The sequence below is a fragment of the Acromyrmex echinatior genome, chromosome 6, assembly GCF_024713525.1.
Source record: "Acromyrmex echinatior isolate Ae372 chromosome 6, ASM2471352v2, whole genome shotgun sequence".
NCBI lineage: Eukaryota > Metazoa > Arthropoda > Insecta > Hymenoptera > Formicidae > Acromyrmex > Acromyrmex echinatior.
Window position 1 is genome coordinate 13,986,401 of NC_141857.1, and position 21,563 is coordinate 14,007,963.

General features: G+C 31.7%; 1 protein-coding gene across 6 annotated transcripts in view; it reads left to right on the forward strand.

Annotated features, from left to right (window-relative positions):
- Window positions 1-21,563, forward strand: part of LOC105154230 (uncharacterized) — a 242,674-nt gene that overhangs the window by 213,568 nt on the left and 7,543 nt on the right. For all 6 annotated transcript variants that reach the window (XM_087406874.1, XM_087406871.1, XM_087406872.1 and 3 more), the window contains one exon: window positions 20,819-21,184. In XM_087406874.1, the coding sequence (XP_087263000.1) occupies window positions 20,819-21,184 (366 nt within the window). The remainder of the gene's footprint in view (window positions 1-20,818; window positions 21,185-21,563) is intronic.

A 21,563-nucleotide genomic window follows, 5' to 3' on the forward strand; every position in this document is an offset into this window, starting at 1 on the left:
TCAAGCGAACGCTCCATCACGCCATGTTACAAAGTCGAAAAACACACTTCACGCGGAGGCACGTCTTTCCACTCAGATTGCTCGGAGCAAACTGGCGACCGGCTGCCTTGGAAGGGCAGACCCCCCACCACATTTCCCGACCCATTTTACCCCGCTGCGATGGATATTCGCGTCACAATAAAATCATGCGCATTACTTTCATAATGGATTGTATTACCGCTTCCATAATCCATGCTCATATGCGTAAGTAATCGTCGTTAGAACAATAAAATATGTGAAAACTTGAAAAGATATCTTAAGTAAAATTTATATAGTATTATATTTTATATATTATTATATATTTTTATATATTATATTTTCTATATGCTTTATTATATATAAATTTAAATTTTATATACAATATATATATGTACATATGTGTATTTAGATTTCCTAAATATATATTTTTTTAAGATATATATACATTAATCTTGTTATTATTTCTTTGACATTTATGTCTAAATTCTAAATAAAATTGTAAGATTCGTAACAAACTCTCGTAAGATTTTTAAGAATTTTGAAATGTTTAAACTTTTATACGATATTTTTACGGACAGTTTTTTACTAGCTATAAGATTTACAAGAAATCGTAAAAATTTACGAATAATTTTACGTCTTATGAAAAATATGTAAAAAATTAGAATACTGATTATAAGTTCTTATGTACGAGTTTTATGAGAACAAGTTACGAGTCTTATGATTCTGCTTAGAATTAACCTATTAATTTCTTTTATGAATAAAATTAAAAATAATTGTATTCCAAATCCATTCTTTTATAATAAAATTATTGTATAATATAAGATTGAATCTTTAAAAAATAAGTTTTTAAAAAATTGTTGCATTTAAAAATACATTGAATTGTTAGAAAATATATATTTAATAACTATATTTAATATATATTATAACATTTTTAAGAATAAATATTTTGATGGGAATCAAGAAGCTTCCTTCTTATCGAGACTGTTGGTCTAATAATACACAACTGAATGATCCATACATAAGTAAATTTATGCGTGTCAATCGTTTTAGTTCTCAACAATTTTCATGTCAACGATAACAGTAAAGAATTACCGAGGAATGATTCAAATTATAACAAATTTCACAAATTGAGACCAATGAGAATTGTGCTAAATAATAACTTTCAAACGTTGTGGAAACTACACAAAAATCTATTAATGAAACAATGATCAAGTTCAAGGATAAATCTTTAATGAAGCAATATGCCAGTCAAGCTTGTAAAACGAGGTTACAAAGTTTGGATACGGCTGATGAGTCAGATTTTATCTACGAATTCGAAATTTATACGGGAAAGTCGAAAGACAATGAAAGTTGTGGACTCGGTGAAAGAATAGTAATTAATCTAACGAAATCGATTATAGGTGGATTCTATCATATATATTTCGATAACTTTTTTTAAAGCATTAATCTTCTTATCACTTTACAATCAAATGATATTTTTGCATGTGGCACTATACATCAGAATCGCAAAAACTTACCTAAACAACAAAAGTTAGATAAACAAATGGAAAGAGGAGATAGCGAATACCGTATATCTTACAATGGTTTGCGCTGAATTAAATGGAAACATGACAACAAAGTTATACATTTTGTATCGAACTTCCATGATCCGTGTGAAATTGGAATTGTCAATCGTTGTCAGGAAGATTTCTCAAGGAAATATCATGTCCTAAGATGATATATGATTATAACGTAAATATGGGATACGTTGATAAGGCTGATCATTTGAGAACTATTTATTCAACCGATAGGAAATCTAAAAAATGGTGGCATCGAATTATGTGGTCCCTAATAAAAATAACTATTGTGTCAATGCACATATTATTTATTCTGATAAAGGCGATAACAAATCATTGAAAAATTTCAGACTATAATTTGTGGATGACCTAGTCAATTATAACTTGGAATCGAACAGAGGTAGAAAAGTGAAGGACATTTCTATTATGAAACCACAAATACTACTGCAGCAATGGCTTTCGCAAACAAATCATCTATCCTTACACAACAATACTCAAAAACGTTGCAGCATAAAAGAACATTCGTTTTACACGATTTGGATTTATATGTAAAGTTCTTCTTTGATTGAATAAGAATCGAAATTGTTTCTTACTATATCATTCAGAATGAAAATACGTTGATTTTTCAATAATTTGATTTATCATACAATCTTTAGAATAAGTCTGGATTAGAAGTAAAAATTCTTTTATCGTAAACAATTATTTTTAAAAAATGAGAAAATACATACTTATAATTTGAAAAAATAAGTTCACATTGAGAATCAAAAATTTATTTATCACAAAAACATTCATAAAAATAAAAAAAATATATAAATTGGATAAATAAAAAATGTATAAAAAGAATAAGTACAATAAATAAAAAAATAAAAACGAAAAAAAACAAAAGAAACAAGTGGAGTTAGATTTCGCCATGTCAACATTGTTAGCTCTAGGTTTGGCTAAAAGCGAGAATAAGGATATTGTAATCAAAAAGACCTCTGTATACCGATTTTCAAGGTAAATAAAACATTTTTCAATTTTGGTCCACTATATTTGATCCACCATATTGAATTTTGCAGGACTGACTCCAGATTTGTAATCGGCGACTCAAAAAATTCCTGTGTATCAATTTTTAAGTCAAATAATAATATTTTTAGTCCGCCATATTAGATCCGCCATCTTGAATTTTGAAAATTTGGTTTCAAATTTGTAATCAGCGATCCAAAAAACTCCTGTATGTATACCAATTTTTAAAGCAAATAAAACATTTTTTAAAATTTTAGTACGCCATATTGGATCTGCCATATTGAATTTTGCTAAATTGACTTCAGATTCGTAATCAGCGACCCAAAAAATCCTTAGGTACGAAGTTTCAGAAAATTTGACTGCAACGAATAATTCGTGCATCAAAAGGTTAAATAATCGTTCGAGAATGCGTAGCCTTTAGCTGCGAGTATGAAATTCGTGCGGCAACCGCTGACGATACGCGTCACAAACTGTGACGCGAAATTGCGAATGATGGGAGGCACGGAGAAGCGTAAGCATGGCGAAATGCTGCCGAGTACTATACGATAATAGTTTGCGGTCCATCAAATTACGGTAAAACCAACGTTCTCATAAGTTTGCTCGAGAGCTCGAACGTTTCGAGAACGTATACGTCTATTCGAAATCAACAGCCAAAGTATCGATATCTCGAAGCTTTGTTAAAAGTACCTCGAGGCTGTACTGAGGGGAGCGCGAGATGAACAGAAGAGCGGTATAGATTATGTGTACTGTGTTTACTTACACAAAGATGGATTGATGTTTCGCAATAAACGTTTCGACATGGATGACGCGGACAACATAATTATCGACGGCATATGACGCCAGTACACCCGGTCTTTACGAGTTAATTTTCAAGAGAATTCTCGACGATTTCCTCTACGGAAGATGATATGAACAAATACAAAAGCATGCTGCTGACGATAAACACGTACAAACACAAGCATCATTCACAGAGCCGATTATTGAGCAACAGAGGATACAAGTATAAATACATAATCGCGCCGTTGATGTTTATCACATCCAAGAGAAACAGAAGAAGAAATGGAAAGGAATTACCTCACCCAATTACACTGAACGACAACGCAATACGACAACGATTACGTGCAGTGGGACGATCCCAACGAGCTGGTGATTCGTTTACGATTGCTCGACGCTTCGCACCAAGCGAGCAACAACGCTCACGACAACGAGATGCTGTCGATCATCGAGAAACTTCGCAAAGCCGGTCTTATTATAAATTAAATCGCGTATCGATGAAACGGGTCAGTCTAGTGGCGTTAGCGAGAAACAATACATTTTTTCTTGCTCTGTGTATTACGCGTCGAATCACGAAAAAGAGAAAAGTTAGCGCCGAGAGACGCCGACTCGTCGAGGAATTGCACGCTTCGGCGAGAAGAAATTTTCTGCGAAGGCGCGTCATAGTCTGGGGATACGACCATTTGTGGCAGTCTGATATCGTCAGATGAGCACGTATTCGAGGCTTCAACAGAGGCCACTACTACATACTCACCGTCATCGATATGTTGAGCAAGTACGCATGGGCCGTACCGCTCAAAAACAAGGATGGAAGCAAGAGAGATAATTCATCGCTGAGATAATTCAAGCCAATGGAAGATGTCCGAAAAATTTACAAACGGATATGGGAAAGGAGTTTTACAACGTTAATGTGCAGAAAATCTTGAAAAAACACGATATTAATCACTGTTCTATGTATTTGACGTTGAAAGCGTCAGTGGTCAAGCGGTTCAATCGCTCACTCACAAACGACATATGGAAAATGTTTACACTCAACGGCAATTACAAGCTGCTACATCTCGTATCAGATTACAACGCGCGCAAGCATCGCACTAACGGTATGCGACACGCCGATGTAACTCCTGCGATCGCCAAAAAATTCTTGAACACGGTATACAGCGTGATAAAAATCGCTGTAAAAATCGCCGACAAATTCAAAGTGGGCAATTCAGTACGCGTGAGCAAATACAAGACGGTTTTTGAGAAGAATTACATGCCAAATTGGACCACCGAAGTGTTTACGGTAAAGTGCAGCGTACCAATCTACTCGTAACCTATCTACTTGAGGACTATCACGAAAAATCCATCGCTGGGGCGTTCTATGAGCACGAGTTGCATCGCGGTACTCATCCGAGTATTTCGTGGAGAAAGTACTGCGCAGGAAAGGAGACAAGATGGATGTCAAGTGGCTGAGATTAAATAGATCGCACAATTCATGGTGTGCGAGAGTACACCGCGCGTAAAGATTAAAGTGAGAGGACGGCACACGGCTGATATAACGCACGACAGTGAAGAGAACTCCGTTTCTTTGTAGTTTGACTAAAGATTTTACTTCAAATTTTACAACCACAAATTCAGTATACATAAATAATTATCGCAGAATATTCGATACAATTACCTTTTCCGAATTATAATAGTAATAGAAGTAATAGTAAATCGCGGCGATTTTCTCGGCGGTTCTCGAAGGAATCTTCCTTACAACGGTTTTTCATACAACTAGGCGGTTTTTCACGGCAGTTTTTCAACATGATATAACAGCGAGACTCTGAACACTAAGAGAGCGAGATCAGCGACGATCGGTGCATGTATTGCTTTCGCAGCCTGGGCTCTCTTCTTGATAAATCCAATAGAATTTTGCCACAATTGTAATTTTTACGTGGCATTTGTTGTTAAAATTGATTGGCGCCTCGGATTCTTTTCTAACAACGTTCGACGTAACAGTCATGCGCGACAGAAAATCCGCGCGTGGGATTGGTGGCTGCGCGTGACGTGTTCGTCGGAGCGCTGCGCTCGCGTGAATTGAATTGTTCTCGAACCTTCGATGGTCCGTTGCCGTTGTTTGTGTGTGTGTAATGAATTAATTTGAAATGAAAAGAAAAACGACAAATTGGTAGTTTTAGCGAGAATTAAGATTATGCAAGAGATGAATTTATAAACTCATTTCGTGCCCGCGTCTAACAACAATTACTGTTAATCGAGCGAAAGAATTATTACCTTTTTACGAATTAACTCAAAACACATGGATACATAAAAACAATGTCATTGATGCAATTTTGATTCGTATACTTTTTTCTACATATAAAAAAATACATATCAATATAAGTATATAAACATATATATATATATTTTATTACTTCTTATTCATCTTCGTTTGGAGTAATTTCCCACTTTTCTCCTTCCAAGTATTTCTTGACCGGTTTTGCAATGTGTGGCCTAGCGTCGTAACAGAATCAGCTTGTTGTGCTTATTGTCCCATTCCGGTCGTTTTTCTTTCAAAGCTTGGTTTAAACGTATCAGTTGTAGCCGATAACGATCGCCAGTGATGGTTTCGGACGATTTGAGCAGCTCATAATATATAATACCTCTTTGATCCCACCAGATGCACAATATAATCTTCGAAGCATGAATATTTCGTTTTGGCGTTGATGGACCTGGTTTACCTGGCATCATCCATGCCTTCAAGCGTTTAGGGTTGTCGTAGTAGATCCATTTTTCATCGCCAGTTACGATACGATGTAGAAAACCCTTCCTTTGTTGTCATTGACGAAGCATCTCGCAGATGACCAAACGTCTTTCCATGTCTCTCTCTTTCAATTTGTATGGCACCCAATTTCCTTCTTTTTGCACATTTTCCTTCTTTTTTCCATTGCGTGTAGACATTTTCCAACAGTGGATCTATCAACATTTAACTCTTTTGCCAACCTATCGAGCGATAAACACGAATCTTCTTCGAGTAATGCTTGCAATTCTGCATCTTCAAATTTTTTCGGTTCACCTTCGCGTTCTTTGTCACGCACGTCAAAATCACCACTGTTGAATCGCCGAAACCATTCTTTACAACTAGTTTTCGATGGAGCATGCTCACCGTAAATATCTACGAGCAAATGATGCGTTTCCGCAGTACTTTTCTTTAAAATAAAGTAATGGAGTAAAACTTCCCGCAAATGTTGCTTTTTTGGAATAAATTCCGACATTTTCAACGCAAAAAAAGTTACTCTTTGTTACACTTCGAACGAATGCTATCTATTGGGCTCAAAAGTTTTGACACACACCTTTCAAAAACATGTTTTGCCGTTCTATCAAACACACGAGCAATGCTACTGACATTTTTCTGCAATGGGCGGAAACTTATTCCCATATCCAATACATCAAGTACAATAACGATTTCGATGGATCATACAACGGCATGTATTTGTTGTTGGCTCGCGCGTTCCTTTGAACACTGGCTCAGATTTCTGCGTTTTTTGCGCTCGATAAACATGACCATGTCAATATTTGTGGGTATAGTACAAATGTATAGTACAAATTTTACACCTGTATGTTTCAACATGGTGCCCCACGTAAAGTCTGGTAAGATACGTGTTAGTAATACGCCCGTAACTCATAACGCGGAAATTTTCAAAGATGTCGGCCAACAACGTCTGTTTTTAAATATAGATCATTATATTTGCCGAGTGTCCGGATGGAGAACCGCTGCCTTACGTTGACAGCATGCGCGTAATCGTTCTCAGATCGTCTGTCAATGAACTGTAAAACGACTATATATATGCCCCTCGCCGCACACACCGCCGCGAGCCTCCATAACTCAGACAATGCGCTTGCCAAGCTATCCCCGCTCCTCACTGTTTGCGCGCCAAACGATTGGTAGGAGTATACACTTCGCAGTAGTAGGCTGGGCGCGCGCGCGTATTCGGCTATCTTTAAAGATTAATATCTCATTATCTATTAGGGAAACTTACAAAATGGTAGAGGACTTTCCGATTAGTTTCAGATTACTTTCAGATTAGTCCGCTCTACCTGCCCATGAAATATTTGGCGATTATTTCCTGTATATGAAACTATCAAATAGAGACTTTTAGACATGAATTTGAATGATGTTGAGCACGTATATTACAATATCTCAATACATGAATAGTGTAAGCGAAAAATTTAAATATTTCGTGACTTATTTGCTTCCAAATTGTGTTATGAATAAATTTGAATCGTTAAATACATTAAGATTTACGATAAGAATTCAAATATTGAATGTGAATTATATTAGCTTTAGATATTATAATATTATATATAATGCATTACAGAAAAATAAATGTCTAAAATAAAAATTAGTTTGGAGTAAAAAATGCTCGTATATTTTCTTAAAAATTAACACAATGTCATGGCTTATTTCGAGCTATAATTAAATTAACTTAAAATTAATATAATTAACAAACGTTTCAGCTTACAAAACTTTCTTTAGTGCTACAACGCAGAAATACAATCTTAAATTAACGAACAAAGAATAACGGATACAATGAAAATTTAAAAACCATAAATGGTGAAGTGTCATAGTAAGAATTAGTTTGTTTTCGCAATTAATATTTCCTCCTTTCCATTTTTCTTTGCGGCATCATATTACGCATTATCGCGTGCGACCGTACTATCGCGCTTGACGGTGTCACATATCGCGCTGTTATTATTACACATTCGCATTCTTTTAATCATTAAAGAAATAAAATAAAATAAAATAAAAAATAAGATAAAATAAAATAAAATAAAATAAGATAAAATAAAAATAAAATAAAATAAATAAATAAATAATTAAAATATCTTTGTGTGTTAGAAGAAGATGACGACGCATAAAAGGAAAAAAGATGGTAAGTATAAAATGGTAAGAATAAAACGATAAGTATAGCGATGGAGATGACGTCCAACGACGGCAGTGGAGAAACACACATTATGCATTTATTTATGCAGTATACACGTTAATTGTTTATACATTGCATAGATGTTATACATAAAATATATTATTTATAAACAAATTTACCCTGTCTATTTAAATGTTATCATAAAAAATCAAAGAAGTAAACACTTGGCGCTGTTCTATCAAATAAAAAAACTATAAGAATAATTCAAAAATTTTAATAATAGTTACGCAATTTTTTATCATAACGTTTTGAATAATGTTTTGAAGGAAAATTAAATAACTACTACTTTGGTTGGAAGAGAAAATGTTTTTAAATGAATTGCGATATAAAAATTACGTGTAAGAAGAATTAAAATAATTTGGATCGAAATAGGAAGATCTTTCGATGGAAACAAAGATATATACTTAGATTTTATTGTGGGATTTAATTTTGCGCCAATTGTTGATATCAAATCTTTTATACGAATGATATATAAAATTTTGTGAAATTTAACTTGTCGCCAGTTGTTGATACCAATATTTTATATAAATGATGCAAATAACTAGAGTTAATAAATAAATAACGAGATCGTGGTATCCACTTGGGTTTTTAATTTGATAGAATTTAACTTGGTTAGTGATGATACAAAGATACATAACGTATCACTTAGGTTCTATTCGAGAAGCATATTCTTATCGCCTTTTTTTACTTTTTTTTAAAAAAGTAAGTACTGATATTACACATTTTATATTAACAAATACCAACAATTTCATTTGTTATTATTTCCTTTCTTAGTTAACACATTTATTACACTAAAATAATTTTACAAAAGAAAGAAGGATGTATAAACATGTATGAACATATTTCATTATATAGTTATAATTTCATATATAATTATGTACACATATATAATTATATATATTTATAAATTTATACATGGTTATACATACTCATGCATGAAAAATTTTTTACCGAGAGCATAATTTCATTTTTAGTCGAACTTCTTTTGTTTTAACTTATAAGAAAATAGAGATCGACAAATAGAGATCCATGACCAATAAATCGCGTTTTCATTTCCTCGCTTAGTTAACAAATATAATACGCCCTGAAAAGGGCGGATGACTGACACGGAAGAGAATGAACTATCACGCGCTTTTCACTCGAAATATCACAACACGAGGGAGGCAGATCGATTCGACTCTTCAATTATCACTCTTACAATAGCAAACAAATTGCTTTCTATTTCGACCTTAAACCACCTAACATGAATACTAACCGTGTGTTGCAGTATATGGTTAGACAATGTGACCTTTCCTAAATAAGAATGTGTTGATAAATTATATACTTTTCTTTCTGTAATCCGCATTTTATTCATAATAAGAAAATATTCTTTATCCCTTTCATCTTAAAATTGCGATACTTTAATCTTCAAGAATTCAAAAATTTCATCCGATATTTTACCTGAAAACTGTAATCCTTGTAATCTCATTTGAAACGTTCGAATACTTGGTAGGGACATATTTTGTCTTATTAATTCTTCATAACCACATTCACCGTAAGCAAATTTTAGTCGTAATGCTTTTATAATTGTATCATTAGACTAATGTCGTACTCTTTTAGAATTTGTTATTAAAGTACGAATTTAATTAGTATAAAAATTCATTTTAATCTAATCTTATATAAATTTTTATCATTTTCTTTTTTTATTTTTGTAAGAGTACTTCTTGTAGTTTTCAGATTTAGATTGTACATAGACTTAGATCTGATTTAAGTCACTTATATTGCTATGGAAAAAAAAAATAAATTTAATTCTTCTAAATTAATTTATTGTATTATATTAAGTTATTTTTTATATAGTTTTATTTATTTATATAGGCTCGTATTTAGAACGCGCTTTTATCGATAAAAGCGCGCTTTTATTTCTAAAATTCTATAGTGTGTGTAACTTAAATTATAGCGCGCTAACGTCGTTGTAAGTGGATTTTGAATACGGACCATATAGTTTTCCATACCTTTCATTCTTTTCGTTATTTTTTAAAATAAAATCGGCATTAGGTTTTAATTTTTTAAGATTATCAATTCTTTTTTTTCGCATTGTTGGATCAAAATGAGCCTATACAGAATGAAAAAGAATGTTACCTTATTTAAAAATAATATTAAATTAAAATTAAATAATACTAAATCTCATAATAAACCTTTCAAAGATGAAGCATTAATTGAATTTGGTCCTACATTTGCTGCCCATTTTGCTCTTTGTTCAGAATTACGAGAAAAGACTTTTATAATGTAATCTTTTTTGCAGAATTGTTGCAGTTTGATGCAGCACAACCAATCGTTTTAAAAAATATAATTTTATGAAATACGTTAATAATATCAGTTCTTTTTGACAATTATATTTAAACTCACTGGATTCACTTGTGTCTTAGATTAATGCGTCACACATTAAACATAGTCTTTTCATAACTGTGATGGTGCTGGTAGTTGTATTTTATTAACCATCGCTATTTTTGGTTTTTGATGAAAAATGGCGTTATCAACCTAACCTTGACATTATTTCGCGACTCTGATTAGAAGGTCTCTAGTACAAGCATCCGATCTAGGTAGCACCTCTATCGCGAACTAATGTTAGACGATGCAACTGTACATTTTGAGTGCTGATCGACAATAACGACGACGTATCTGAATCTGGAAAGTTCCGGACTTTGAGTCGTATACATATATCTCCGCTTATGTAGATACGTAAAGAACGTAAAGAAAAAATAAAAGCACATAAAATATAATTAATTAAGTTGTATTTAAAACTCAATCAGGACAATCGTTTTTGAGATCCTATAATCTCAATCCGGCTCGCGTAAAGGAGCCATAATGTCTCGCGCTATATCTTAACTTTGAGACACTACCGTGTCTCCAGATCAAAGATCTAAGAATCGCATATAAAAATTCATAAAAATGTGCTGCCTGTGACAAGTAAAAAAATAATTGTAACAACTTAAGTATTATTCAAAATTAAAGGGCATACACCACTATTTTGATAAGAAATTATATTTTATTCTTAACGAATATAGATAATAAATGTTTCGGCCTAGATTAGACCTTCTTCAGTATACAAACAATCTAAAATAGAAAATTGAATAATTGTTTACACAAAAATCGCACAATAATCATATATAAAAACAATTAAATTCAAGTCGAATGTTATAAGAAATTTGTTGGTTGCAAAACGCTCGTTATTAATGATAAATTTATTTCAGCGAGATAATTTCCTTTGTTACATCCACATCAAATTTTTGATCTTCGATTGTTGTTTTATAAAAATTAAAAATCTTCGATTCGTGTTAGATGCAAAATTTCCAGATTCTATTTTATTTAAAAGTCTAATTACTAAATATCTTTTCAATTTTTGTTAAAATTATGTGAAATTGTTTATACCTGCGTCCAAGATCCCATTATTTGAGATGACCAAATCGTGAACTGAGAATGGATATTCCAAAAGTGATTCTGTTAAAATTGCCTGTTAATATTTTTTAAGAGTTCTCATTTATACACCCTAGACAGATAAGAAGAATCCAAGAGAGGGTAGAAATGATGTTAAGAGGGGATGGAAATATTCATTACTGACAAATAAGCGTCTGGTAATTTTTCTGTGTCGCTCTGCTTATTAATGCCGTCAATTTGCTTTTTTATAAAAATTTCCGAAATAGATCTTTTGTAGAAAGAATCTAGAATTTGGATATTGCTCCAATCCATATCCGTGATTTATTCTATGCTGCGACACTATTGACCAGGAAGAAGATGTTTTTTTTTTATATCGAACATATGTTCTTTTATTTTCGTTTTTAATTTTCTCTTCGTCTCTCCCACATAAGAGGAATCACATTTTAGATAGCTTATTTTATATATGACATCCTTTTGATCCATCTTATCTAGTTTATTTATGCCTGTTTTTTTATAACATCATCCAGACAATTCATTGGTTTAAATGACGTCTCAAACCCCGCAACATTTTTTTTGACACATTTTTTAATTTATCTGATATCCCGCTTATGTATGGAATTGTAAAGAATTTCAAAAATGTAAAAAATGAATGTGGTTATAATTTCAGAAATATATGAAAAGAAAGAGCATAAAGAACCACAGCACAAGATGTAGTTAGTGATATTTAATTATTCTTGCATTACGAATTACAATAAAAACATTAAACGTTTCGGCCACAATCTGGCCATCTTCAGTAAAATTAATAATATTCTTAAGACGCAGAGTTACATCAAGTTGGAATCAAATTCAACCCTCGTGTGTTATAATTGTAAAGATCGTGTTTGCATCAAAGCGACGCTGCTTCATATAATAATGTTAGAACGTCAGAAGTCATGTAGTAAAAAGTGTAGAACGAGAATTTCCAGATTCTAATTTACAATAATTTATTTAATTATTAATATCTTTTAAAACGGAGTAAAACAAAGGAAAAACATTACCTGTTTTACAGCAAAATAATCGATGAATTACAAGTATATTCATTTCACAGATAGAAATTTGTCGTGACATTATGTGTTGTTATTGGTCGTATCACATATTTTTCGGCTATTTATATCCATGAGTCAAATAGTTTAGAAAGTTCTAGAATTGTTTATTAAGTGCGAGGGAGATCTTTCTTTAGAAGAGGAAGATAAACATCAGGCAAACTTTCAGTATCACTTTGTTTATTGATCCCACTTATTTGGTTTTTAATGTGTATCATTTCTGAAATTCTTCGTTTCATCAATGATTGTTCTGTATCTAAAATTTTAATGTTATCTCAATCAAAATCATGCATTTCATTCATACGGTGACGTGAAACAACTGATATCTCAGAAGTAGATTTCTTAATATCAGTCTTGTGTTCTTTAATACGAGTTTTTAATTTTCTCTTAGTTTGGCCCACATATGACGATTCGCAATTCAAACAATTAATCTTATAAATCATCCCACAATGATCATCCTTAAGCAAGGGATCCTTTCCTGTTTTAATAATTGTATTTAATTTATTCATCGGTTTATAGGCTATATTAAACCCATGAATATATACGAGTTTTTTTAATTTCTCAGAAACCTTACTTAAGTATGGTATCGTAAAAAATTTTTTCTTGTTGGAATCATAATCATTATTACTTACTTCACGATTTTTTTCCGGATTAATTCTATTTTTCAAAATTTTTATTCTATTGTTAATCGTCGAAAAGAAGAATTTGAGAGGAGCCATTATTGAGAAGAGTGTGAATTAAATCCGAGATGTTCTTTTCATGAAATTTGGGATGGGACAACATTAAAATTCTGTCAAGCTACCCAATGATTACTCCCTTTTTATGTGCTAATGGATGATTCGAAAAATAATTTAAATATCTCCCCGAATTTGTCGGTTTTTTATACATATCAAAGATGATGTTTCCTTTTTGAATCATTATTTTAACGTCTAAAAAATTGATACCGTTTTCATCGCCAAAATCATACCACGACAGACTTAAATTTACGGTTGATTTTGGCGATGAAAAAACTAAGAGAAAATTAAAAACTCGTATTAAAGAACACAAGACTGATATTAAGAAATCTACTTCTGAGATATCAGTTGTTTCACGTCACCGTGTGAATGAAATGCATGATTTTGATTGGGATAACATTAAAATTTTAGATACAGAACAATCATTGATGAAACGAAGAATTTCAGAAATGATACACATTAAAAATCAAATAATGGGATCAATAAACAAAGTGATACTGAAGGTTTGCCTGATGTTTATCTTCCTCTTCTAAAGAAAGATCTCCCTCGCACTTAATAAACAATTCTAGAACTTTCTAAACTATTTGACTCATGGTTATAAATAGCTGAAAAATATGTGATACGACCAATAACAACACATAGTGTCACGACAAATTTCTATCTGTGAAATGAATATACTTGTAATTCATCGATTATTTTGCTGTAAAACAGGTAATGTTTCCTTTATTTTATACTCCGTTTTAAAAGATATTAATAATTAAATAAATTATTGTAAATTAGAATCTGGAAATTCTCGTTCTACACTTTTTACTACATGATTTCTGACGTTCTAACATTATTATATGAAGCAGCGTCGCTTTGATGCAAACACGATCTTTACAATTATAACACACGAGGGTTGAATTTGATTCCAACTTGATGTAACTCTGCGTCTTAAGAATATTATTAATTTTACTGAAGATGGCCAGATTATGGCCGAAACGTTTAATGTTTTTATTGTAATTCGTAATGCAAGAATAATTAAATATCACTAACTACATTTTGTACTGTGGTTCTTTATGCTCTTTCTTTTCATATATTTTTGTAAAGAATTTGTTTGCTATGACTTTTCTAGAGTTATTATTGTAATCTTTGTCATGCCTATATAAATTATCCCTCTTTGATAATGTTTTAATTCTATTTTTAACAGTCGAAAAAATCAAATCTAGAAGGTAACAATTTTTGAGTAAATTCTTAATTATGAGTTTTATATTTTTTCGATAGTCTGGATGTGAGAGAAATAGAATTCTATCTAATTACCCAATTATGACTCCTCTTTTATGTTCTGATTTATAATTTAGATACCTTCCTGAAGATATCTTTATTAAAAGATTTTTTTATAGATATCAAATTTAATAAATCCATTCTCTGTTCTCAACTTAACATTCAAGAAATTTATGCACCCATCCACATATTCTGTTCAGCCGTGAATTTTATTCTATCATGATACGAGTTAAATTTTTCTAATGTCGAACTCATCTGATCTTTTGAGAGAGCAAATAAGATATCATCCATGTATCTATAATAAACCGGAATGTCAACGTGGATGTGTGCAAAATTTCTAAATCCTGAATAACTAATTTCCTATTCCCTCTTAGAATCATTTCTATCCTCTTCTGAATTCTGTTTGTCTGTCTAGGGTGTATAAGAGACCTTTTAAAGAATATTAACAGATAATTTTAATAGAATCAACTTTGGAATATCCATCCTCAGTTCACGATTTGGCCATCTCAGGTAATGAGATCTTGGACGCATGTATAAACAATTCCACATAATTTTTACAAAGATTAAAAAGATACTTAGTAATTAGACTTTTAAATAAAACAAAATCTGGAAATTTTTCGTCTAACACGAATCAAGGATCTTTAATTTTTATAAAACAACAATCGAAGATCAAGAATTTGACATGTAACAAAGGAACCTCGCCGAAATAAATTTATCACTAATAACGAGCATTTTGCGACCAATCAATTTTATGTAACATTCGATTCGGATAATCGTTTTTATGTATGACTGCACGACATTTTTGTGTAAAGAATTATTTGATTTTCTAGATTTCTTAGATTGTTTGTATATTGAAGAAGGCCTCATCTAGGCCGATTACGTTAATTATTATCTATATTTGTTAAGAATATAATTTCGCTATCAAGATCCTGCGTTAGTGATATATGTGCCTTTTAATTTTGAATAATATTTAATTAATAGTAATTAATAATATTTAATTAATAGTTACTTAATCTTTATATCTAACAGTTTACCTCAAAAACTAGCCCCGGTTTCCGTTATTAAAAAATTGATAAAAAATTCTGAAAAAATTCTTAGCGCTCTATGAGAAGAAAATAAACAATTATTGTCTCTTGCTGTTTTTCTGTAAAGTATTTGAATAAAAAATTATTGGAAATATTAATATTTTCGACAATTTTACTAATTAATATCTTGTAATATCTTAATCATTGTGAAAATTGCAAAATGGTACAGAATTTAATTTAATTTAATTTGATTTAATTTAAATTGCTCTGTCTACACAAAAGCGCTTGGCCAAAAATTGTGGGACACCTTATACACATACGTTTACTATATATATTTGGATATATATTTATATATATTTCAAGTGATATTATAAATTGCACAATGCCCACAGTGAGGCAAATAATTACAATTTTCTTACTGATAGGAAATATTATTATAATTCTCAGTATTTAAAGACATAGATACAAAGAAAAAAATTGATTGATATCTAGTTAACAATGTATTTGAAGCAATGCATATTCAAGGTATTCACATTTAATTTAAATATATACTGCATTAGTACGGAAAAAATTGCTAATAAAAAATTAACGACTTGTTTCGCTCTCCTCTATGACCGAAAAATTACCTACGGCTAAACATGACTGGAAATTTTCACGTAACAACTAGTAAAAGAGCGGTTAGAAAAGCGCTGATTGGTCTCTCTCAAAGAGACGAATATTATAATTAGATCTCATAGCTGCAAATACAGAGTATACTAAAAGATCACTACTTCATTTATACGTTTCTATCGTACGACAAATTTTTCAAGCCTATTGATTGGCTATAATCCGAGGATCTCTCTGTCTTGCACACATTTGTTGTACGACAAAAACGTACAAATGAAATAGAATACCTCAAATAAGAGCTAGTACGAACAGAGCGCGAATGAGGTAAAACCGAAAATAAATTTGTGTAATAATCTGCTAAACAGCCAGGCAACTTGATAAATTCATGTCTTCATTTCATTAAAATGATACATAATTCCAATGCGATCCTTCACCACTCACTTATTATTTTTCATTTATATTTTAAAAAGTAATGATTTTAAAATGTTTGTACAATATGGTTATTTAACCAGCTCTTAAAAAACGTTTTTAAAATAATAATCTTAAATGGTTTTTGAACAAAAATAATTATTCTTAAATATTTTATAAATGTTGTTATTCTACTTGGAATATTATGGACTATGGCTACGTTTTCCAAAATTTATTGTCGAAAATATGTAATATATGTAACGTGGAATCATAGACTTTAAATTAGAGTTTTATACGATTTATATATTTTTACATATTTTATACGTTTTATGTATTTTACTATATAATATCATAAAACATAAAAAACGCTAGAAAATCAATCCTATATAGGCTCTAGATATGTACATGAAAGGCGCGCGCGCGTGGCCTTAGGGGAGACATACTATGGTCTTTGGACCATACTTTATAAAGCACCGTGTGCGCGCGCGCATGTGTGCGTGTGCGTGTGCGTGTGCGTGTGCGTGTGCGTGTGCGTGTGCGTGTGCGTGTGCGTGTGCGTGTGCGTGTGCGTGTGCGTGTGCGCAATATAGAAGAAAAGAGAAAAAAAGGAAATGGTTTTTTTATACATATACATATATCGCTCATTTGATGAAATAACTAATTTAAAAAATCAAGTTTTTCAGAGAATGAATTTGAATGTTTTCAATTCAGAGAAGACATGAGCATAAATGTTTTGATTTTTACTAGGATCGAATTCGGGACCTCTGGGCATGATAGACCAGTGCACTGTCATTCTACGCTCGCGTTCTATTTCTTCTGTATATTTAATATTTATAGCATATTATAGTTTATATAAACTATAATATGCTATAAATATTATAGCATATATAGTTTATAAAAATTTTCTGCATATCTTATTATCCGACAAATTATTATACAATACAACACATATTCCCTCCCGTGAAAAAATCAAAGAGATTCTGAAAGATGTAAAAAAAAATACCCATGTTTGGGCGTTTTACCAAATCAAGTTGTTAACGTTTTTTATGCAGCCATTTATTTATTTATTTGCTTCATATTTGCTTTTTATAATTGTTTTAAATTATATAATAATATTTTGAAATAAATAATTAACATTTTTGAAATTATGCGATGAATCCGAATAACGTATGTGAAATTATGTGATGAGTCCGAATACAAAAAAAAACAACTGAGAATTTTTTTTTATATATTTTCAAATTTTTGTGAAATAATAATAATAATAATAATACAATTATAATTATAATTATTATAAGAAATCTTGGTTATTTGATTTGCCGTTTGTATGATTCCGATTGTGTATCACGAATAATAGACCAACAGTATTCAAGTACGTGTCTGATGTCTTTTCCTTTGAAGCATTTCTCAATGATCGCAATGTTTTGATTCACCATGTTCATCACTGAATTAACCCAAATTTGGTGGAAATCCAAATGATTGTGAAGAAAGTGTATTTTGAGCGACATGTTAACTTTCATTGCATGAAAAGCCGAAATCATTTCAACAACAATTTTTTGTAATTTTTTAATGATTTTTTTATTGCCCAGAAAATTTTCGATGATGGTTATCAAACCATTTCATGGTCGTTTTTCCATTGTATTCAACAATTTACGGAAAGTAATTTTGTAGTATTAACTTCATATTTTCATAATTTTCTAGCATATTTGTAACGTAAACAATTGGAACGGATGGATATTTCTTTCCAATATGAAGTAAGACTATTTTTAAATTAGTCACTGACAAATCGATAAAGAGTCGTCATTCCTGTGGATCATGAGGATAACTGATCTGTCTGAACAATGCATCAACATCATTGCAATGGGTCAAGTTCTTTTCAGAATCTTCATGTAAATAGAAATATTTGTCGAATTTAATTGTGATGTCGCGTTTACGACGTCTCGTTATCTTAAAGTCATCAGCAACTAAATTCCATTGCTTCAGGCGCGATGCAACTATTTTTGCTGCACTTTTTTGATAAATTGACGTCACGAACAATGTCATTGAACAATGTCATGTCTACTTGCGCCACAAAATACGGCACTTATCCAATTTCACTTGGTGTTGCAATAAACTCGGATTCAAGCTCAGAAAATATGTCACTTGAAGTAGAAGGTAATGATTTTGATTTTTTTCCTCTGTTATGTCTTCTGAAGGTGCAGTCAGATATTTTGCAGAACGTGCCGGAATTATGGATTCTACATCGTAATTAACAGTTATTCGTAATTTTCATGGATATTGTATCTGAAACCAGAAGTTTTCAATTTTGTTGCGCAAAAATAACATAATTCAGGTGCATGTTCGGTACGTTGTAGCTAAATTGTCGGTGCAACAAATTTAATTTTATGCGATTTATTTTTCCATGCGAGCAAACAACGATAACAATCGTACACAACTTCTGGCACGTACCACAAATTCGGTATATACGTCACATGAAAATAGGTTTCAAATGCAGCCACAATATTTTTTGTTATATTTTCGCATATGGTTTGGAGGTGCAAATAAACCGCACATAACAATAATTATTTTGATTTGGACACTGCATTATTATTTATTTTAATATTTTCTTTACTTTCAATTTTGTTTTAAATGTATAGTTTGAAATTTCATCAACTAAATTCGCAGTCGCGACTGTTCGAACTGAGCAAGAACAGGGAATGAACTGGATTGTGATTGCTGTTTATTTACGTTGCTTTGTTTAGGTCGTGACAATGTCGAAGTATCGAGACACGGGTATGCTTTCCTAACATCTACTTTCAGAATCTCTTTAAATGTTTCATGAAAAGAAACCTGCGTTGTACAGTATTATAAAAAGACATTTGATAGTACTTAAAAAATGTTAACGACTTGATCTGGTAAAACGCACGAAAAAAAATCGATTGTCGTATTGTGTTATCTGTGCGTGCGTGCGTGCGTGCGTGCGTGCGAGTTACATCCTTATTTATAATAATATTATAGAGCAATCAAATGAAACGTAGTAGATGAAAAATTTAGACATTGAAATTATTTAATATGTTAATAATCATCATGATTGACAAAGTACTTTTTTCATTTTGAAGTCAGACGACAGATGATCTATTTATATAATTCGTGACCTGAAATTCACTTACAAACAGCCTCCAGTACTGTTGCATCCGACGGAAAGTCTTTCAAATTCTTCTTCAGTACCCTGATTCTGACACTCTTAACAACGGTTTAGCATCGTTATGTTATCGTTGCAGCTTTTTTTATCATGTAGTACAATTTGCGCAACGATAATATCTAAACTGTCGTTAAAGGTCATAGATTCGTAATACGTGTCTCTAAAAATGTGAAAATCGCATAGCAACACAGTTCGGTGGGAAATATCGGAACCCAGCCTACAGTCCAGATACATGTATCGCTATGTAATTTCTATATCTTTGGAGACCTGAAGAAAAATCTGAAAGGCAGGAAATTAGTATCAGACGCAACAGTGCAGAAGGCTGTTTGTGAGTAAGTTCGATTTCAGTCCAAGGAGTTTTTAAACAGGGTGACTCTGGTCATCGTCTGGTTAATAATCACCATATATTATTAACATCTGTTCATTTCAACATGAATTTTTCATCTGTCACGTTTCGTTTGATTGTTCTAATATAATTTTTCAGAATTTTTATGTAACTTTTAGAGTTTCTCAGAATTTCTGTATAATTTTGTAACTATTAAAATATTTCTTTGATTTTTGCTACGAATTAGAACATCTTTCACAATTAATTTAAAAATTTCTAAAATTTCTTACTCTAATTTCTAAAAAAACTTTTAAAATCTGAAAAAGTTTAAAGTATTTTAAAAAAATTTTCACAAATTTAAAGTATGATAAATTCTTAAAAATATTATCAGATATTTTGAAAATTTTTTTAAACAAAGTTTTGATTTCAAAGTTTTCATAATCGCTCTCGCAAAGCTTTTGAAACGATTTTGTTTATTAATTTACAGGACACTTCAAAACGTCCAGATGGGCCGCTTAAGATAGGAGTAAAGAGGAAATTCGAAGTTATAAAGAGAACAGGAGGAAATGAAGGAAGAGAAACAAGGATGCTTAGCAAGTCCGAAAGAGCACAACATAAACCTTTCTCCTGCGATCTTTGTACTTTGGCTTTCACGAGAGCATCGCACTTGGCGAGACATAGAAGAGTGCATACTGGCGAAAGACCCTTTGCTTGCAGTATCTGTCCACGAATGTTCGCTCGGCAAGATAAGTTGAAACAACATTTGGATTCGCACTTGCAATGGCCGAAGAGGAAGGGCGGACAAACGATATCTTCGTCACCGACGAAAGGCAAACGTGGCAGGCCACGTAAGGTAGCGGCAGAGAAATTTGAGAATTTAAAATTGCAGCCCGTCACATAAAAATGTTTATCTGTATTGTACTTACAATTAGTATTGTCCTAGGAAACTAATTGATATTATTTGCCATTATTTTGATGTTAAAATGACAAGAAATTAATGTCAGTTTATTTGTCGAAGAAATTTGATACTTACATTTGTAAGCGCCTGGAAAAGTTACACAGTCGACCAGGATTCGAATTCGAGATACTTCATTCTCATTCTTCGGTGTTACTTATCTCATGACTGCTTCACTGTTCATAATTATTCCGATCTATCAATACCTAATCTAATTTATGACCTCGTATTCTTAATATTTGTTTCTCATACTTCTTTAAAATAATATAATGTTTTT